This window comes from Ceratotherium simum, chromosome 18 (genome assembly GCF_057802395.1).
Source record: "Ceratotherium simum simum isolate JZ-2026a chromosome 18, ASM5780239v1, whole genome shotgun sequence".
Taxonomy (NCBI): domain Eukaryota; kingdom Metazoa; phylum Chordata; class Mammalia; order Perissodactyla; family Rhinocerotidae; genus Ceratotherium; species Ceratotherium simum.
In genome coordinates this window covers 43,632,396-43,654,587 of record NC_141917.1, presented here as the reverse complement: position 1 = coordinate 43,654,587, position 22,192 = coordinate 43,632,396, and the positions used below count along the sequence as shown (strand labels likewise).

At 37.9% G+C, this 22,192-nt stretch overlaps 2 protein-coding genes and 1 pseudogene across 3 annotated transcripts in view; 2 read left to right on the top strand and 1 right to left on the bottom strand.

The window, feature by feature from the left end:
- MIER3 (MIER family member 3) overlaps positions 1-5,364 on the top strand; it is a 32,407-nt gene extending 27,043 nt beyond the window's left edge. For both annotated transcript variants that reach the window (XM_087443289.1, XM_087443290.1), the window contains exons 11-13: positions 912-1,039; positions 1,120-1,262; positions 1,373-5,364. In XM_087443289.1, the coding sequence (XP_087299415.1) occupies positions 912-1,039; positions 1,120-1,262; positions 1,373-1,830 (729 nt within the window). In that variant the 3' untranslated portion in view covers positions 1,831-5,364. The remainder of the gene's footprint in view (positions 1-911; positions 1,040-1,119; positions 1,263-1,372) is intronic.
- A 2,230-nt stretch (positions 5,365-7,594) lies between these two features.
- Positions 7,595-15,106, bottom strand: SETD9 (SET domain containing 9). Its single transcript, XM_004422832.3, has 6 exons — positions 14,970-15,106; positions 13,162-13,529; positions 11,828-11,951; positions 11,463-11,578; positions 10,647-10,752; positions 7,595-9,463 (listed from the first exon to the last, which is right to left on the bottom strand). Exons 1-6 carry the CDS (start codon positions 15,065-15,067, stop codon positions 9,376-9,378), a joined length of 900 nt encoding a protein of 299 aa, XP_004422889.1. The 5' UTR covers positions 15,068-15,106; the 3' UTR covers positions 7,595-9,375.
- Positions 15,107-20,749: 5,643 nt separating this feature from the next.
- LOC147914629 (transmembrane protein 254 pseudogene) lies at positions 20,750-21,453 on the top strand (annotated as a pseudogene).
- The last annotated feature ends 739 nt before the right edge of the window (positions 21,454-22,192 follow it).

The window sequence follows — 22,192 nt, the reverse complement described above, 5'->3', positions numbered from 1 at the left end:
CTCCCTATATTCTCTGCAAAGACCTAATGTTTATTGAAAGGTATATTTTATTTCTTAGTTTAAAAAGCTTATCCTTATATTATGATCTTATATCACAACATGCTCACTAATCAGGATAGAGATATTGAAACTTCCTTTTGGATACTGATTAAGCAGTGGACAAAATGTTTATTGGATAAGGGCACAGAACTTTGTCGGTACGTCTGAACTCATACCTGTAGCTATATATAGTTAGAGGAGCCCTAGTCTGGATGTGGAGCCAAGCTGATGAGGCTCTTATTTTATTACTGTTGTTATTCTTACCAAACTCTGTTGGAACTAAGAGCCAAACACTTGTTGGAGGAAAAAAATCCTGCCTTTAGCTGGCAAATCATCTTAAATTCCAGATGCAGTAGAGTGCTGATCCATTTGCCAAGGATTCTTAATCTCTTTTGAGTCATGGATCCCTTTAACAATCTGATGAAGCTGCCCCCCAGAAAAGTATACCTGCTTGTAATTTTGGGCATTAATAGATCCCAGTGAAGCCCATTCATGGATCCCTCAGGGTTAAGAAGGACCTTTGCTGTAGGCAGAATCACAGTGAAAGTTCACTTAAAAAAAGGAAAGGATGCCAGTGTTTTAGGATTTTTCAGTAAAGGTGTAAGATAATTTCTGGATACACATTTATGTTATAAACTAATACATTATGATTTAAATAAAAAACAGACCTTGGGCTTTTGAAGATAGCCTCATTATTAAATAGTGTAAATGTAAAGATATTTCACTACTAAAAATGTCCTGAATTTCGTAATTGGGGAGATAGTAAATAAGACCCATAGATTGAAGTTATGTTGTGGTAAAAAAAAAAACAGTTACTAAAAAATGGGTTGGGTTTGTTGGTTTGTTTTTAAAAATCCAACTTTTTTTGTTAGGTGAGAACTAGAACAGTTGCTGAATGTGTAGCCTTCTACTATATGTGGAAGAAATCTGAACGTTATGATTACTTTGCTCAACAGACAAGATTTGGAAAGAAACGATATAACCATCACCCTGGAGTTACGTAAGTACTGTGGGCTTGATTTCAGGGACTTGTTTTAACGGTGATATGCAATCATAAAATTATTGGGGTGTGTTTTTCAGGGACTATATGGATCGTTTGGTAGATGAAACAGAAGCTCTGGGTGGGACAGTAAATTCTTCAGCCTTAACTTCTAGCCGACCTGAGCCTATTCCTGATCAGCAGCTGAACATTCTCAACTCTTTCACTGCCAGTGACTTGACAGGTAAAATGAGCATCTTTTTGCATTCTTTACTATAGCTTGATGCAATAGTGTGTTCTCTTTGTTTCTTGACATAGGACCACCTACTTAAACCATTTTCCATTTCTTTTTAGCTTTGACCAACAGTGTAGCGACCGTCTGCAACCCCACGGATGTGAATTGTTTGGATGATAGCTTTCCTCCACTGGGCAACACACCCCGTGGACAAGTAAATCATGTGCCTGTTGTAACAGAGGAGTTACTCACCCTGCCCAACAATGGGGAAAGTGATTGTTTTAATTTATTTGAGACTGGATTTTATCACTCGGAGCTAAACCCCATGAACATGTGCAGTGAAGAATCAGAAAGACCAGCAAAGAGATTGAAAATGGGCATTGCTGTTCCTGAATCCTTTATGAATGAGGTTTCTGTAAATAATTTGGGTGTGGACTTTGAAAATCACACGCATCATATCACCAGTGCCAAAATGGCCGTCTCTGTGGCTGACTTTGGCAGTCTGTCTGCCAACGAGACCAATGGTTTCATCGGTGCCCACACTCTGCATCAGCATGCCGCCCTTCACTCTGAGTGACACGAGTGAGGGGCCCAGAAACAGTGCGTGTGCAGTACCAGTAAACTTGAGGAAAGTATCAGGTTTGCTTAGTCTTTCACTGGAAGTTTGAACCTTTTTCACTATGACATCAGTGATGTCAGTATGTATAGAACTATATCTTGATTTATCAAGAGTATTTTCATTTTTCAATCCATAAATGTGGAAATGAACTACGATCAGCAGAGTTGGGAACTAAGATTGAACTCTGTGGTGCAGCTTTAAGCTCTGCTTATCTCTTCCTCATCCCCTAATACCTCTTCCCCACTCCCCTCTTTTTCTATTCTTTTCTGTTCCCCACTGCCCTCACTTGCAATTTTAAAACCTGTAGACAGAGGCCACCAGCTCAAAACCAGCACAGATGTTCTGAACTGAATGGAGTGGCTTCTTTTCGTGTAAATTCCTTTTGCCGTAATGGATGCAGTGGAATAACAATGTTTACAGGTACCGATCCCAATCCCTGCTCAATGTAGCATTTTTTGGTTTTATTTTCTTAATTAAAAAAAGCAGGGGTAGGTTTCTTCAAACTGCACAAACATGCAAGGATTTTTTTAAAATGGAAACTTCTCTCATGTTATTCAACTAGAGCACTTCAGTTTACAAAACAGCAAGTCCATCTTTATGGAAGCCAGCATGAGGAACTGCGTGCAAATTATGAAGACACTTGCTTGGATCCTGTTTCAGAATTCTAGACCAGGGCTACCTTACACAGAATCGGTCATTTTACTGTCAGAAGATTTCTGTGTAACTTCATTTATTGCCTAAAAATTTGGCATTTGAAGGTGTGGTATTCAGATGGGGTTTTGTCCACCATTGTCAAGATGTAATCATAAAGATCATACCAGTCGTTGATAATTTAGTTTATCCCGAGGCAGTTGACTTGCAGGGCACAGTCTATAAAGCCTAGGATGTTGCCACTCAATGGTTTACATTTTGGGACACTGCTTAAGTTTGTAGCACTGCAGTTCAGAGTGTTAATATTTAGGAGGGACTTCTAGATTTTACACATGATGCAGTAGAACCTTGAAGTATATTTAAACTTTTTGTTTAGCTTGAACAGTTGGCAAGAAAAATGTGAGTTTCTATCTGCAATAGAATGGTACGTTACCACTTTAAGTTTTAAAAAGTGATAGATGTTCAGATGCATCTCAAACTCAGTTTTATTTTTATTCCAAGCATTGTGAATGAGAAGCCATTGTCATAAACTTTGGCCATTTTTGCTCTATGGATATGCATCTTTAAGTTATAAGGTGAAATAAAACAATGTGTAATACAGTATTAGGCTGTAATAAGCTTTGCTTTTATAGTTCAGTTAAAGCATACTTTTTTTTTGCACCATCTTAATTAAAATTTTCAATTTCTACTAGTTGTCTTGCTTTGCAAAAAACTTAAATGTTTGGCTGCATTGCTAGTATTTGTAAGTATAAGTCGCTTCAAGGTTGTGCTGATGAGTAGATAGAATGTAGTGACCTTAGTAGTGATGGAAAGGGAGGGTATTTATTCTACAAACTGTGAACTGCAATGACATCCTGAGTTTTGGATGATGTGTATTCTTGTTTTTCTTTGCAGCATTTTAATGAAGATTGCTTTGAAGTGTTTACGCCGTAGCACATTTACTATAAAATTTAGTTTAGCACAGTGGACAAAAGTAGTTAAATTAATAACTTAAAATCAATCTCTAATTTATACATCTAAAGTCTAGCATTCCTGTATGCACACAGTAAATAATGGGTAGCCTGGGCTCTTATGTTGCTTTCAGATATTTTTATCCAAGTTGTCAGCTTCTCATTGCTGTGGTGTTATGCTAAACTTTGAACCTTATTTCTTTTGTTAAAAATCAATACACTTTCTATAATTTAGTAAGATACTGGCCATAATCTTCCATTGTTATAACTTTAATTTTCACTCTGGGTTTACAGTGGCTGGTCTGTATAAAATAATTTACACAAAGATGACTGAATGCTAATACCAGTTGCACTTAAATGAACATGCCCATTCTCAGTAGCTGATGCAGTAATATATTCAGTTTATCTATGCATTGCTGGGATCTTGATATAAGATGGAAACAGTGTTTCTTATCTAAAGTTTTGATTATCAGCAAGTTGAATGGACACTTTAGTTATTTAAATAAAGATTTTTGACCAAAATCCAGAAAATGATATGAGAGAAAAATAGATTCCAGCTAGTTTAGTAGATTTTTAAATGCCAATCTGATTTTAGCCTCTTAGAGAGTGCTAACTAGCTGGTAACGTTTACTTTTAATTCCTTGTTAAAATGAGGCAATAATTTGCAAGATTTTTGTATATATGTGTAAATTCGTCATATCTTTTTAGATCTAATTCAATATTTTCTGACTGCTTCTGCCATGTATAATACCATTTTTGTGCATGCTTGATGTGACATTCATAAATTGTACCACTATGACTTTATCCATGTAAAATAGCTATTTATTGAATTTTCTTTTAAAAGCTGGATTTACTGTTTTTTTCCTCTCCGTTTAAGCATCTTAACAGAGAATTTGTTACTGTTTATTAGAAGAATTGCATTTGAGAGCGTGAAAATAACTGATTTGCAATCATATGAAAAAATAATAATGCCTTTATTATCAAGTGTTAAGCACAATTCTTATAACAAACTGTGATAAATTCTTTTTGGTTCTTTTCCTTTGCCGCGTTATTTTTGTATGAACAAACCAAAAATCCATGGTGAGTGGTTGCAGTGTTGGCTGGTGTATCTTTTATGTACAGGGAGTTGGAAGAGGCCAGCAGACTCATTTAGAAGTGTACCTGGTGCTGTGATTATAGCAATACTTTACTTTTGTTAGTCATACTGCATCTTTTTCAGGCTAGCTTCTTAAATGTTTAGTTTTCCTCTTGTCATGGTCAACTGCTGAATTTACTTGAAGGATGTAGAATACTGTTTAAACAATACTAAAGTGTATACAATTAGGTCAAAGAATTGTGCAATTGTTTCCTTTTTAATTTTTAAAATTGAGAGGCATAAATATTTGAGAACATCAGATCTAATAGAGCATAATGATACTGTTTAATTTAACCAAAGTCTCTAGTGAATATTTCAACTTTGAATGTAAACTAATGAATAAACCTGACCACCAAGGAGATTGTTTGCCCAGAATTTCAAAGCACATTGTCTACAAATGGAAATTGAAATAATTTATAAAAATATTGACATTACTATGTTTTTTAAAAAGTTCTTAATTTTTTCACTAAAAGGAGGAAACTGTTAGTTTTATTGTTAAATATGGTAGATATTAAAATTCCTCTTAGATGACCAGTGATTCCAATTGTACCAGTTTGAAATAAGTACCCTGTGAGTATGAGATTAATTAGTGACAATCAGAACAAGTTTTAGTCTCAGATGTTCAAGAGGAAGTTGCTATTGTTGCATTGATTTTAATATTTGTACATAAACACTGATTTTTTTGAGCATTATTTTGTATTTGTTGTACTTTAATACCTGGTGTACAGTTCCAGAAATAAAAATCTGGAAATCTTTTTTTTCTTGGTTCGTGTGAGTTTTTGCCACAAATACATTTTTATTTAACGAATTTTAAGCTATAACACATGGGTAGATATTTACCCACTGTTAAATTGGCTTTAGATGTAGTAAATAAGATATTTGATAGGTAAGAAAGTTGGTAGTTAAAATAGATTTTCTTTAAATCGTCTATAGTCACTTTCCATCTATAATAAAATTCTAGCCACTCAAAGTGAGGATTATACTTCTAGTTTAATTCAGGAAATATTTATTGAATGTCTGTTATGTTTAAAACACTGTTCTAGATAACGGTATCTTTTAGGAACACATATCTGAAATTTGATCAGATGTTACCATTTGACAATATATTTGTGGTAAACTAGACTTCCTTATCTATAATATTGATAGTTTTATAGACTCCAGTCATGTCATCCCTCAGCCTTCCTATTTTCAAGCTAAAGATCTCATCTTAGCCTAATTTCACAAGTTTGTCCCTATATTTCATTTGAGCTGATCAGTGCTTTATCTATCTAGTTCTATTCTTGATATACAGTGATCAGATGGTGCATAATGTCCAGATGTTGTACAGGGACAAGAAGAGGATAAAATTAAACACCTTTGACTCCTCTGCTCTGGTTATTTGTCCAAAACCACACTCTTTCATTCAGACATCAAAAGGCCTTACAGTGCAGGGCTCTATGGCAGACACGTACACAGTAGTGCCTTTAGAGGGGCGACAAGTACAAGTGTTTTGAATACATCCAAGAGTGCAGCCAAGTGCGGTAAGCGAGCTACATAGTACTTCAGGCTTTTAGGGGAGGGAGGAGAGCCTTGTGGGAGCAGAATAATCTCTAGTGACTTCCAGGCCTTATCCATTTTAGCTATAGTTTCCATCAATGGTACGCTTTTTGAGCCTGCTGCTTCTCTGACTTCTCAAAGGCCTCATGGCATCTGTAAACTTGGACGTTTCATTATACGCTTTGATTTTGATTTAAACTAGTCCCTGGGACATAGCACTGTTTACTATTTCCCACCCAGGTAAGTGATCGCTAATCCTTATTCTCAGTGTCTGTGTCTGTGTGGGTTCTCTGACAAAACTGCACAGAGGCACTGAATTCATGGTCCTAGACCAGGAATTCTCACATTTTTCTAGGTTTAAAACACTGTAGCTGACATTCACTTTAGGGGGACACACTCTATGTAGGTACCTCAAATTCTGATGAAACTTTTTACAGAGGTAAAGGCAATACTGCCACGAAGGTGTTTTCTGGTGTAGAATTCAAAAAAGCATTTTATAAGCATGTCACGAATGAAATAAGCAATTTATAAATCTAAAAAATTATTTTAGTAATAAAACAGGAATATGCTCCTGTTTTTAAAAATATCAATGTTTTATTTTTAAAAAATATCTTCATTCCACTCCACCCCTCCAGCCCAGACCAAGTCATGGGCTTTATACTCCCACTGTGAGCATCTTATGAGCAGGAACCATGTTTTATTCTTTGAATGTCCCAGGACACTTCACATAGTAGGTATTCACTAAAGGTTTGATGACCCAAATTGCTCTTAAGCCCATGGTGACTTTTCTCCCAACTTTTTTTAAAAATAAAACTTGTAAAAGTTAAAAGAGGGGCCGGCCCTATGGCATAGCGGTTAAGTGCATGCGCTCCACTGCTGGCGGCCCGGGTTGGGATCCCGGGCACGCACCAATGCACCGCTTGTCAGGCCATGCTGTGGCGGTGTCCCACATCAAGTGGAGGAAGATCGGCACAAATGTTAGCTCAGGGCCACTCTTCCTCAGCAAAAAAAAGAGGAGGATTGGCATGGATGTTAGCTCAGGGCTGATCTTCCTCACAAAAATAAAATAAAATGAAGTTAAAAGAATGGTATAAAGAACAACCCAGATTGAACAATTAACATTTTACTATATTTGATCTCTTTCTATATAATACACATTTTTTTCTAAACTATTTTTAAAAGTCATTGACATTGCAACACTTCACTCCTAAATACTTCAGCCCAAGTAATATGTCCTCAGGAGTTAGTTTCCATATTTTACATCAAGTTCTCTGTTACAGGATCTTCTTGACCAAGTAGATTGGCTTTATTACAAGATGAGTTTCCCTGGTTTCTCAGGATCTTGGTGACATAAAAGACAAATGAGGCTGAGAGAAAGAATCAGACAGAGTTGCTCTCATGGATGTGCACATACATACATGATAAATGCTATAGAAAAAAAGGGAAGTGGAATGGGGAGTTTCAGGGGTGGCAGTTGGGGATTGTAAATCCAAAGAGGGTGGTTAGGCAAGGGAGGTTAGTGACAGGGAGGGAATGAGTGATATGGGTATCCGGGGGAAGATCTTCACAGGCAGCGAGAACTAGTGCAAAAGCCCTGAGGTGGGCATGTGCCCAGCAGGCTTCAAGAGTGGCAAGGAGGCAGATGTGGCTGAGGTGTTGCAAGTAGATGAGCTCAGAGGTAGTGAGAGGCTAGATCACACATGTGAAGGACTTCGGCATTTACTCCATGATATGAGGAGTAATCCAAGGTTTTTTGAGCAGAGGCCAGTCAAGATCGGCTTTACATATAAAAGAACCACTCTTGGTGATCTGTTCTGTAAAGAGGCAGGAGCAGAAACAGGGAAGGCAATCGAGGCTATTGAAATTGCAATAAACTGAGAAAAGCTGTTGGTGTAGCAGGAAGGTGGTCAGAATTTGGTTATACAGGTTCCACGTTAAGATTTGAGGGGTCCAATAAATAACACCCTCCTCTCTATCCAAGTTTGGAAGCGAGTGTTGGATGCAGGAGTCATGTCGATAGAGATCAAAGTAACTGTTACTAATAAAACTCTCTGGAGAAGGTGGCTTCAGAGCTGTGGCCAGGTTGGTTTGCTAATACTCCACCTCTAAACCAGACTCACTCGGTCACTGGCTGGGCTGACTACAGGCTACTCCCTGCACAGGACAGAGATCAGCCCAGGTCACATTCTCCACTGGCAGAGTCCACAAAGAAGGACCCACAGGGGTCTGAGCCATGGGGGACTAGTTCTTCTCCAAAAATAATCTCAGAAACTCATTCTTCCTCCAATGGGTGGAAAGGCCAGGAGCATTACTACTGGAAGCCCTCCACATGGAAACATGAGAAATGGGGAACAGCGTTCCTCCCACCACCAACACGTTTTAACTATATTCCCATGCCAAAACAATCTCTCTCACCCTCTCTTTTATTTTCATTTTTTTGTGAGGAAGATCGGCCCTGAGCTAACATCTGCCAATCCTCCTCTTTTTTTGCTGAGGAAGACTGGCCCTGGGCTAACATCCATGCCCATCTTCCTCCATTTTATATGGGAGGCCGCCACAGCATGGCTTGCCAAGCGGTGCACCCGGGATCTGAACCGGCGAACCCTGGGCTGCCACAGGGGAGCGCGCGCACTTAACCGCTTGCGCCACTGGGCCAGCCCCCTCACCCTCTCTTTTAAACTTGGTGTGTGTCAATGTTCAAATAAAGTCGGGAAAAGAGTATAATGACCCCCCTATTTCCCTCTTAACCAGCTAAAGCAATCTTTTAATTACACACACACACACCAATTAATTCCTGGCAACACAACAAATATTTTTGGCTTTAGTTTTTTCCATAAAAATAAAGTTTTTACAGAAGTTTGTACACATCAACAGTATAAGAATTGCTGATGACTTGGCTAAAATTTTATAAGCCACCACTAAGATACACAAAGGAATAAAAAGAAACGTTGAAATTATAAGTTCAGGCAGTAGGTTTTAATTTAATAAGCTTTTGTGTATTCAGGTGAAAACCAATTAAAATTGAAATTGCATTATAAATTTGAAATTGTAACGAAGCAAATAACTTTTATTATGTAATTGAAACATAAATATAATATTAATAAAAACAAAAAACTCCCACTCCAATTAGGTCTCAAAATATTTGTTCTGTAGGTGGAACTCAGAGAAACAATTAACAAAAAACACTTAAATTAACAGCTGAGTAGAAAACCTAATTTCTAATTCATAGAGTTAGCTGACAATTGTATAGTAGTTTGAAAAAAGCTCTTCTCCTTGTTTGATGTCCCTGAGTGCGACAAGAACGACACATCGAAGTGGGCTGAAAACAAAAAGAACAATATACATAAGTTAGAAGTATTAACAGATACAAGCTCGTATTTTTAATGTGACCAATATGGGTTTTATAGACGTAATTTTCTTCAGATTCCTTACTACCATCCTAGTTTACGTATTTGATTTCCATGAGGAAATAGTTCCTATCCCTGATAGAGGTATTTTAAAGTACAGTATGTTTATTCTATATCATTTAAAAGGACCATAAATCAATAAGTTTATACAACTGACTACATCTTCTGAACATGTTTCTATTTTCAGGCTCCCAAAAGTGGTATCAGAATTTTTAAAAAAATACTTTTTATGAACACAAGATATATGTAACCTTCAATGTCCCACTCATTTAACTTTTCCTGTACTTGTTGAACAGTAATGATACGACCCAGAATATATGGCTAAAAAAAACCTAATTGTTAAATACACACAAATACACACATATAGAAACAGACAAGTTATCAAGTTTTAAGTACCAGGAATAATCTAAGTTTTAAATATCATTCATCTTAAAAGGACAATTTAATAGGACCCACACAAAATAAAGTCTGCTAGCAACTGGCAGCTCAGTGAAATGATATAAAGATTATATCTTCCCAGAGAATTGTTAATAAAGAACTCTACAGAATTACTTATATTTAGAAATTGTTACTTGAGTATTCTCCAATTTTCCACTTAATAAATAGAAAATAAATGTTACAATAAAAATACGTATCTTCTGAATATTTCCTTTGCTTTCACTATTAAGTTTCCAAACCTAATAGCGAAATGGGCAAAAGAATTAATAGTGTAATCTGGCCCCCTTCTTCAACTGGGTGTTCTCATGTGAGGTAGAGAACATGAACCTTAAAATGATTAAAGTAAAAATGTATTGGAAGATTTTGTAGGTAGGAAAAAAACAGAAGCACTTGAAAAAAACTTTAAGGTTGATACTTATAAAGTACTACATAGAAAAAACAATGGGTAATAATAAGCAGCATGAGCTAAGTTAATGGAAAATTTTTAATTTCAAATAAGCCTACATTAACACATTAATGTGTGATGAACATAAAAAACTAAGTTATAATTTTTCACTAAAAAAAAAACCCAATTCTATATAGCATTTTTTTAGAAAATATATTTTCTAAAGTACAGCACAAGACAGAAGATAGGAAAAACTCTTCTAGAAGACTAACCTTTGCTTGTCATAGCTGTAGGCAATGTTTGGAAGATATTGCTTCAGTTCTATAGGGAAAACTGCAGGCACGTCAAATTCCTGATAACAGACATTAGCTGATCTGTCTAGAAACAAGTATATAATTTTTAGAAACAAAGCCATTTTACAAGGTCATGGAAAACAGTACTGAATCACGACACAATGTATGGTTTTCTAAATTATAAGAATATGCTTAAATTAATAATCACTATTATGTTCCAGGCACTGCTAGATTATATATATACATATGTTATGTATGTTTTATTATTTACTTGTTGAAGATAAGGAAGCAGAGGCTCAGAAAGGTTAAAGGTTAAGTAGAAGAGTCAATCTTCAAGTTCATGCCTCCCTAACACCAAAGCCTATGCCAAGTGTAGCCAGATGATCAAACTTATACTTACGGGAAAGTCAAGCCCCGGAGAATGTAAGTGACTCACAAATTTAGCAACAGAAAGGGGACAGCAGTCTAGTGATTAATCTATAAGGCTATACTGAGGCACTGACAAAATCTGAGTTCACTATTAAAAACTGCTAAAATAATAATGATCAAAAGGATAGTTATTGTCTATGTTTACTGCAAAATGAGAACACAAATAGTAAATTAAAGAATTCCAATTAATGTATACCATTATTTCCCCAAATTCTCTCTTTGATACCTGCCCTCAAAAAGTTATAGTTTACTTAATGGCTTTGAGCAGCAGAGATAAACTCAATTGCCTCTGGCACTCAGTCACATGGCAAAGGAGGAGAACTGCGGCTGCCGTATTTGTCTCATAGCCCCACGACGCCAACTTACCATTTGAACAATTGTTGACATACTGTCCTACAGCCAGTGGATTGTGAATTTCTGACGTTAGCCATGTACTATCACTCATTTTTAAAGGGCCAAGTCGATCCCTCCCAGTGCAAGATCTGAAACAGGTGAAAGCAAGAGCTAAGGGATTGTTCTTCTATACCTTAAAATTCAAAAATACAAAATTAACCCTAGAACTGAACAAGCGCAATTTCTCTTAAAAAAACTTTTGTCTAATTAATAGGGCAACTGAGTTGCTACACAGCAGCTAGTTAGCTAAACAGATTTTTATTTAAAGTACAATGGCTAGTGGTCATAGTCATTGTGGTGTGGTTCTCTCTCCTACAATTAAATTTAAACCAACTTACCTATACACGACTTTTGATATTCCTTTGTCATTTCCATCAATGAGTACCCCATCCAGGCATCTAAAAATAAATGGATTTCCAATGGACTGGAAAAAGATTGGCTCATACTTCTGATATACTGTACCTATTATACAACAAGACAAAGACATACTATAGCAACACGTAAAAATCATAAACATCATGACAAAGACGTTTCTCTGGAACATAAACATAACATTGAAGAAACTGTTTTAATTTCTCTACCTTTTTCTAATATTTCACCTTCAGTTTAGACCATTGCATTCTCTTTGGCTACTTTCCCCGTTTAAAGAGTGCCCAGTAGCAGACGGAGTCAGAACCAACTTGTTCACACAGATGAATAAAAATATGACTATTTTGGTTAAAAAAAATGTGAACACTGCATTTTAGGCTCAGCTTACAAAGTCGTATTTTGTTTTTTGTTTTTTAAGTAGAGTGTGATTTGACACCTATTAAAGCGTCTTTTAAGAAATGCATTTTGTTAATAACCAATTAAATAATGTTGACATATAATGGAATAGATGAGTCTGACATTCAGATTGTTTCTCTTTTCACTGGCAATGGAGGAAAGGAGAAAATTAATACCTACTGGGTGCTTCCTATGTTTCAGGTATGTTAATGTACTTATTAAATTTATTTTAGTATTAATTTGTTGCTGGCTTGTTCTATTTAGTCTTTACAGAGTTAGGTTAGTTGTGCAGAAGGAAACTGAGACTCTTGCTTAGGGATGTAAAATTAGAAAACAGCAGAATGACTTTTAAAAAAACTTAGGTTTATGTGACTTAAATATTCACACATTTTCCACTACACAAAATAATATGTTAGTTTAACAAATAACGTATTCTACTGAGCATTCTAGTCAATGATCTTTTGCAAAGAAGCTGCTTTACTTTCCAAGTGTGGAAACAGCAGGAACGTCTTTATTCAGTGATTTATGGGTTTAAATTCTATCTTTCATGTTTTAACCCATACCATTTTACCTTTAGTTATCAATTATCTAAGCCAAAGTGACTTATTCCCTAGTGCTAAGTAATCAGTCTTATCAAAGTAGGCGATACTATATTCTCCTAAATCTAAACATTGACTAGAAAAATTTCCTTAAAAAAATGTATTTATCCCAACAAATACTCCAGGATACTTTCTAACACATGAGATAATTTACAAACAGTTAATTTCCAAATCAAGATTTAAAAATCTGTGGAAATCTGAGTTTCCAATTCAACCCCTTACTCTAAGGATTACAGAGCTAGGTAGTTTGTTGAACTTATATTTATCAGTATAAGAAACTCCCAGCAAAGTACTAATTGTGCCATTACCAGGATACATAGATACAACCGCGCCTTTTGGTACCAATCCTTTAGTAACGAAGACACCTTTTCCGGCAGAAATCAATGAGCTAGTTGCTCGAGCAATACTGAAACCCAATGTCTTATAAAGAATTTCTTCTGGTTTAAACATATTTTGCTGTTGATGTCTGTGTTCAAGAAATTTCAGCCTTGGATGTTGAACCAACAGCAGGTCTTGATATTTTGATTTAACAGCTTCTGGAAGCACAGTCAAGATATCTGATTGTTTATTGAAATCATTTACGAACAGAGCCTGGAAAACTTTCAGTAATGTTCCTAGGACATCTTCATCTGAGATAACTTTGTCTTTGGATTTCTCTGGAACATATCGGAGGGTCCTGAAAATGGGAAAAGTTTCTATTCACTACCCTTCAACTGATAAAAGCCCGACTGTCTTGATGCCTTCCGGGTTACTGGCCTTAATGAAGATGATTGTGTGTTTGAAGGGCATAAAGCTAAGAAGTTCGGAAAAGTTGTTTGAGGGTAGTTCTAGTTACCTAACTCCCAACAATACCTACACGAGTTAACAACAGCCAATATTTAGGAAAAGTAGGATTTGTACCAAGTGCTGTTGGGTTCTTACACTCATTATCTCATTTTTGCAGACAAGGAAACTGAGGCTCGGAGAGTTAGGGAACCTGCCCAAGGTCCTAAAACTGGTAAGTGGGAGAGCCAGAAACAGAAACGGAGCTAGCTGTTTCTCCCCAGTACCTTCACAGCCATCATGTGAATGTTATCACATATTGGGGATCCTCACGGTGCAATGGCTCTTTTTATAGGTGTATTCTTTCAAAGATAAATTTAACATTATAAACTTTGTCACATTCTCTCCCAGAAGAACTTACTTCTTTAATGACTGCATCACTTTTATTTCCATAATGGTATTATTTTTACTTCCGAACAAAAAGGAAGCAATTCCTGCCTCACAATTCTATAGTATGATGCATCTACATTCACGCTTCCGTAGTATGAAACTTCGGGAAAGCTCTTTGGTTACTAACTGGCCTTCAGCGGAGCCAGCTTGCCTATTTAAGTGAGCCTTACGTGGAGTTCTTCCAGATTACTCGCAGGCCACTTACTAAAGCCGGCGAGAACACTGATCCCACGGCCACTCACTCAGCTAGATCCCCTTCTTCAGGCACTGACTCCGCTTCTAAACCCAACACTCCGACGTGCTTTCAGTGGCTTTTTGCTCTTTTTTACGCGGCAGCTCCTCCAAGCTGTTATCCTCACAGCCGACCCGGGTTGCTTTCACCATATAAACTACTGAGCTGTGAAAATAAACCTCGCTTTGGTTTTTCTAAGGAATTTCAAGCTCCTAACTACGCCTTGGCGGAGAGAAGGCCACGCACCCGAACGGGGCACGAGTTTTCTTCTTTTCCAAAAGTTCCTATCTTTAGCGCAGACACAGCAGTGAAAACACACACACCACCGTCAGCGGCGAACCCGGCCTCGCAAACCTCGTAGCGCGGGGTACGATGGGAAATAGGCCTCAAGCCCCGCCCACCGAAGGCTCCGCGCCCTCTTCAGGCCCCCGCCCACCTCGGGCCCTGCCCTCCTCTGGCTCCGCCCACCCAGATCCCTCCTGCCTCAGGCCCCTTGGTCGCCTCAGGCTCCACCCGCCGCAGGCCTGCCCGCCTCAGACCCCTTGGCGGCCTGAAGTTCCGCCCGCCTGAGGCTCCGCCCACCTGGGGCCGGCGTGCCCCTGGCCTAGCGGTCGCGGTGGCGTCGCGGGGCTGAGGGAAGATGCTCCTGGTCCGGCCGCCTGGCCCTCTCACCTGGGGTTGTGGTTTAGGTTCAGCGCGATCCAAGGTACGAAGCGGTACTTGTAACGGCGCCAGCGCTGCCACAGGCCCCGCAGCAGGCGGCCCGGCATGGCGGCCCCGCGGCGGCGCGACGAGGACGGCGCGGGAGAGGTGGGTCGCGGGCTCGGGCCCGCCCCGGCCCGGGGAGGAGGGAGGCCGCGCCGTCCCGCCCCGCCGCGGTCTCCGCCCTCAGGGCCGCGCTCGTTGTCCCTGGTCCCCCTGGCTCCTGTAGCCGTGGCCTCCGTGCCGCCGCTTTATGGACCCCGGTCGCTGAATCAGAGGGGCGTGGAGCTGAAGGAGCTCCTCTCGCTCGTGTATTTTGACACACACACACACGTTTAGGACAACGCTTAGCTCCACTGGGGGCAACCTACAAGAACCCTTCCACCGGCTTCAAATCAACAAGTGGTGAAGAGGCAGGCAAATGCAGGTGGCGGTAGGACCAATTTGTTCTATTCCTAAAAGCAAAGAAAGAATATCTGCCAAAGTCTGTTTCACTCTAATATCATACAGGGTGTTGGCCAATTCTGGAGGCTTTGCTGTCAGGTGCTGTGTTTGGTAAATTGGCATCGTCCAGATTTACCCGATTTGCTAAATGGAGTCAGTTCATTTCCAGGATGTATTAATAAATGGCACTCAATGAAAGTGACTTTATGGTCTCCAAACTTACAAGGAACCAAAAAGAACTAGCTGAATCCTTACCTATAGTAATATACTTATCCTTTTTAAAAGAAGCAGTTTTTATATGTATTTCCAGTGCTTTTTTTATTTTTAATTTTTATCCTGTAGTTTAATCATGTACAGTAGACATCCAGTACAAAGGACCATTTTTCGTAGACTTCATTTATTTATTGAGATATAATGGACATGTAACATTATGTTAGTTTCAGGCGTTCAACATAATGATTCAATATATGTATATATTGTGAGATGATCACAATAAGTCTAGTTAACATTTGTCACCATACATAGTTACAAATATTTTTTCTTGTGATGAGAACTTTTAAGATTTACTGTGAGCAAGTTTCAAATATGCAATACAGTATTGTTAACTATAGTCACCGTGCTGTACATTACATCCCCATGACTTATTTATTTTATAACTGGAAGTTTGTACCTTTTGACCCCCTTCACCTCCTTCACCTAGCCCCCCGCCTCGGGCAACCACCAATCTGTTCTCTGTATCTATGAGCTTGGTGGTTGTGTTTTTTTGTTAGATTCCACATAGGAGTGAGATCATACGATATTTGTCTTTCTCTGTCTGACATTTCACTTAGCATAATACCCTCAAGGTCCACCCATGTTGTCACAAATGACAAGATTTCCTTTTTTATGGCTGAATAATATTCCATTGTATATGTGTGTGTGTGTGTGTGTGTATATATATACACATACATACCACATCTTTTTTATCCATTCATCTATTGATGGACACTTAGGTTGCTTCCATATCTTAGCTATTGTAAATAATGCTGCAGAGAACATTGGGGTGCATATATCTTTTTGAATTAGTGTTTTCGTTTTCTTCAGATAAATACTCAGAAGTGGAATTGCTGGATCATATGGTTGTTCTATTTTTAATTTTTTGAGGACCCTCTATACTGTTTTCCATAGTGGCTGCACTAATTTACATTCCCACCAACAGTGCACAAGAGTTGCCTTTTCTCCACATCCTTGCCAACACTTGTTATTTATGTCTTTTTGATAGTAGCCGTTGTAACAGGCGTGAGGTGATATCTTACTGTGATTTTGATGATTAGTGATGTTGAGCATCTTTTCATGTACCTGTTAGCCATCTGTATGTCTTCTTTGGAGAAATGTCTATTCAGATCTTCTGCCCATTGTTTTAATCAGATTTTTTTTTCTATTGAGTTGTATGAGTTTTTTTATATGTTTTGGATATTAACCCCTTATCAGGAGATATGCAGATATTTTCTCCCATTCAGTAAGTTGCCTTTTCATTTTGTTGATGGTTTCCTTTCCTGTACAGAAGCTTTTTAGTTTGATGTAGTCCCACTTGTTTATTTTTGCTTTTGTTTCCTTTGCTTTTGGTGTCAGATCCAAAAAATCATCACCAAGACTGATGTCAAGGAGCTTACCACCTGTATTTTCTTCTAGAATTTTTATAGTTTTAGGTATTACATTCAAGTCTTTAATCTATTTTGAGTTAATTGTTGTGTATAGTGCAAGATAGTGGCCCAGTTTCATTCTTTTGTATGTGGCTGTCCTGCTTTCCCAACACCATTTATTGAAGAGACTGTCCTTTCCCCTTAATATATTCTTGGCTCCTTTGTTGTATATTAATTGAGCATGTATGCATGGGTTTATTTTTGGGCTCTCTGTTCTGTTCCATTGATCTCTGTATCTGTTTTTATGCCAATACCATACTGTTGTGATCACTATAGATTTGTAATATATTTTGAAATCGGGGAGTGTGATACCTCCAGCTTTGTTCTTCTTTCTGAAGATTGCTTTGACTGTTTGGGGTCTTTTCTGGTTCCATACAAATTTTAGGATTGTTTGTTCTATTTCTGTGAAAAATCCCATTGGGATTTTGATAGGAATTGCATTGAATCTGTAGATTGCTTTGGGTAGAATGGACATTTTAACAATGTTAATTCTTTCAGTCATGAGCATGGAATATCTTTCCATTTATTTGTATTTTCTTCAGTTTCATTAATGTCTTATAGTTTTCAGTGTATAGATCTTTCACCTCCTTGGTTAAATTTATTCCTAAGTATTTTATTCTTTTTGATACAATTGTAAATGGGATTGTTTTCTTAATTTCTCTTTCCGATACTTTGTTATTAGTGTATAGAAACACAACAGATTTTTGTATACAGCCCTTCCTTGGTATCTGTGGAGGACTGGTTCCAGGATGCTTGTGGATACCAAACTCTGTGGATGCTCAAGTCCCTTGTATAAAATGGTGTGGTATTTGCATGTAACCTACACATGTCTTCCTGTATACTTTGAATCACCTCTAGATTACTTATAATGTAAGTGCTATATAAATACTTGTTATACTGTGTTGTTTATGGAATAATAACAAGAAAAAAAGTCTGTACATATTCAGTACAGGTGCAACCATTGTAGGTCTTTCAGATCCACAGTTGGTTGAGTCCATGGATGTGGAACTTGCAGATATGGAGGGCTGACTGTATTGATTTTGTATCCTGCAACTTTACTGAATTCGTTTATTAGTTCTAACAGTTTTTTGGTGGAATCTTTAGGGTTTTCTGTATATAATATCTGTGTCTAATATCATGTCATCTGTAAATAGTGACAGTTTTACTTCTTACTTTCCAATTTGGATGTCTTTTATTTCTTTTTCTTTTCTAATTCCTCTGGCTAGGACTTGCAATACTATGTTGAATTTAAATTTGTGGTATTAAAATTACTTTAATTTGGATAACTAACCCAAGTAATTCATGAAAACAGCATTCTCCTTAAAACAAATAGAAACGTGGTAGGTAAGGCTGAAGTCTCTTTTAACCACACTCTATTACCTGTGCTTCCACCAATCCTGGTCCTTACGTCCTGTCCTCAGAAGTTAACTGGCTGATATGTTTTCAGCCAGTCTTATTTCTGTGTATTTACATACCAGTGTATGTTCCTCTGGAAAGTCATAGAATTGTGTGTGTTTTTAAAATACTGTAAGTATCTGCAACTTCTGTTATTTATTCAAAAATATATTTTGGAGTCTCCCCATATTAGCTTGTATATGTCTACTTCATTCTTCTATTTCTCAGGTTTCACCTTCAAGTTTAAAATTTACTGTAATTTTCTGGTAGATACACTTTATGGAGTTTAAAAAATTATGTTCTGGGGTGGACCCCGTGGCACAAGTGGTTAAGTGCGCACGCTCCGCTGCGGTGGCCTGGGTTCGCCAGTTCGGATCCCGGGCGCGCACCAACGCACTGCTTGTCGAGCCATGCTGTGGTGGCGTCGCATGTGAAGTGGAAGAAGGTGGGCACGATGTTAGCTCAGGGCCAATCTTCCTCAGAAAAAAAAAGGAAGAGGATTGGCATTAGACGTTAGCTCAGGGCTGATCTCCCTCACCAAAAAAAAAAAAAAAAAAAATTCTGTTCTATTTTTGGTTTGTCAAGAATTTTTGTCTTAAATTTTAAATGAATGGTGAATATCAGATGCTTTTTTTTGCTATTTATTGAGACGATCACGCAATTTCTTTCTGTTCTTGTCTTAATGTAGTGAATTATAATGACACACTGTCAAATGTTGCACCATCCTTGGATTCCTGAGGTAACCCTACTCAGTTATGAGTAACACTTTGGTCATACCCTGTAGGTTTTTATATGCTTTTGTTGTCATCCTACATTTATTTTGAAGTGCATTTTTAAATTGTCAGTCTCATGGCTTGTTTGTAGTTTTATTTTCAGGTTTTGGCATTAGGCTTAGGCTGACCTCATAAAATGAGTTGAGAAGTATTCCCTTCTCCTCTACTTTCTTAAAAAGAAAATTGTTTAAGATTGCTGTTATTCCTCCCTTGAGTGTTGATAGAATTCACCAGTGAAACCATCTGGGCTTGTAGTTTTCTTTGATAATGAATTCAACTTCTTTTAAAGATGTAAGGCTATTCAAAATTTCTATTTCATCTTGTTTCAATTTGGTAAGTTATATTTTTCATGGAATTTGTTCATTTTATCTAAGTTGTCAGATTTGTTGGCATAAAGTTGTTCGTAAATATAGTCTTACTATCCTTTTAATGTCTGTATGATCTGTAGTGATAATCCCACTTCTGTATTCCTGATTTTGGTGGTTTGCGTTCTCTTTTTTTCTTCATCATGGTAACTAGGAGTTTGTTGATTTGTAAAGAAACAGCTTTTGACTTTATTAATTTTCTCTGTTATTTGTCTATTTTCTGTTTTGTTGGTTTCTGTTCTTTATTACTTTGTATGTTCTTACTTTGGGCTTATTTTGCTCTTCTTTTTCTAGCTTCTTAAAGTAGAATCTTATATCATTGATTTTAGACCTTTCTTATTTTCTAATGTAAGCATCTAAAGTTATAAATTTTCTTCCAAGCATTATTTTAGCCGAATTTAAGGAATTTTGATACATTGTATTTTCATTATCATTCAGTACAAAATATTTTTAAATTTCCCTTGTGATTTGTTTTTTGATCCATGAATTATTTAGAAGTGTGTTTTAATTTCCAAATATTTGGGGTTTTCTTAGATATCTTAATATAATTAGTTCTTAATTTAGTTCTGTTGTGGTTAGAGAACATGTATGATTTCAATTATTTTAAATTTAATGATTTGTTTCTATGTTTTATGTTCTAGGATATGCTCTATCTTGGTGAACATACCATGTGCAGTTGAAAAGAGTGTATATTCTGTAGTTGTTGGGTTTAGTGTGTTATAAGTATCAATTAGGTCATGGTGTTTGATAGTATCCTTTAGATCATCTTTGTCTTAGTGATTTACATAAAATTTTAAATACAGATAAATGAGAAACAACAGACTAGTAGACAATTATATAACAAGCAAAAGGTTAGCATTGGTAGATGTGCTGCTGTCCAGAACTGCCCTCTTCTCTCTGATTCTTTACTTCTGCTTCCTATTGTTGTTTCCAGTCTCTCCAAATTCCCTACCCAATTGAGGATAAGATTTGTATGCTGTATCTTTCCATTTAAAAACAATTTATGCTATAAATCACAAAAATGCCATGTAGAAAAGATAATCTTTGTTATTAATATCCTAAAATTTCACAAATAGGGCAGGTGTCCCTAGATGAATTATAACTTCCAGAGTTCAAAGTGAGATTTTAACAAATAATTTAGCTCCAACCTGGCGCGGGGCGGTGTGCCCGGCCGCGCGTTCCCGGGGATGTGCTGCAACGATGGGGAAGGCAGCAGGCGATGAGACGTACAGAGGGGCAGTCTGCTCTGGCGCACCGTCATCACCCTCTCCTTTGGCTATTACACGTGGGCTGTCTTCTGGCCTGAGAGTATTCCTTATCAGAGCCTCAGGCCCCTGGGCCCCTTCACTCAGTACTTGGTGGACCACCATCATAGCCTCCTGTGCAATGGGTATTGGCTTGCCTGGCTGATTCACTTGGGTGAGTCCTTGTATGCCATGGTATTGTGCAAGTCTAAAGGCATCACAGATGGTTGGGCTCAACTCCTCTGGTTCTTACATACGTTCCTCTTTGGGATAGCATTTCTCTCCATCTTGATTGCTTACCGACCGAAACGCCAAAAACAAACTTAAAGAAGATATCCAGAAGCTTTCTCTACACTTTGATGTTCAACCCCGCCTCTTTTGGGGAGTGCTGTATTTACTCAAACTTCCTACTTTCTAAAAAGTTAAGACCCTCTAGTTATTTATTATTCTTTCATACCCTCTGGTTAAGCTTGAGTACATAACAGGAAAAGATTTTAGCTTTCCAAGTCTGCAGACTGACCTGTTTGGCGAGGGGTCTTCCAGCTAACTTCTTGAGGCCCTTGGCTGTGTTGGTGCTCTCCCTGTCATCTGGTTTAAGCGAGATACTAAATTTGCCTGTTGGCATACCTTTGCTCCCACTTTCTGATTAAAACACCTTACCCTTACCACTACCATCTTAGCTCTCCTTTCCCAAAATTTTTTCCACCTTTCTGGACCAAGATAGAGTGAAAAAGTGAAAAGTGAAGTCTACAACACATCAATTCCACACACATTTACTAGGCACCTGTGAGGCAAGAACTTATCCTCCATTTCTCAGACTACCGAGAAAGATAAGGAAAATAAACAAGTGCCTGGAATGGGGAAAGCTGAGCAATTACACAGAGGGAGTGAGGATCTGCTGAGAACGAAGAGGAGAGGATTGGGGAATGCCTTCCCGATCCTGCCAGCCAGAAGTGGTCCTGCCCTCCACATCACCCCTCGGAGACAGTGCTCTGTAGTGTGCAGGGTTCACCGCTAGATTGCTCCTTCAAGTCAGGACCACATCTTAGACAGCTTTCTTTTCCCCTTAACACCTGTCCTGTTGCCTTGCACACAGGTGTTCTATCAGTGTTTATTGAGCAAAGGAGGGAAACTCTGATTTCACTTTCCACTTGAGTATCGTTCCAGTTTGTATGTGAAAACTGCAGAACCCATTCAGTGTTCCCTCATCTCAGAAAAGCACAGGACTGCCTTTGACTGGTAGTGGCACCTTTCTGTGGGTGCCCTGGTGGGAAACCTGTGTCTTTCACA

Bases quoted from the DNA above. Each gene is read 5' to 3' on its own strand.
- SETD9 (XM_004422832.3), bottom strand. From the start codon at position 15,067: ATGCCGGGCCGCCTGCTGCGGGGCCTGTGGCAGCGCTGGCGCCGTTAC. The intron at 11,952-13,161 runs GTAATGGCACAA...GTTGTATAATAG, and splicing joins GGTTGTATCTATGTATCCTG to GTACAGTATATCAGAAGTAT. The intron at 10,753-11,462 runs GTAAGTTGGCGT...ACTTGTTTCTAG, and splicing joins TGTCAACAATTGTTCAAATG to ACAGATCAGCTAATGTCTGT.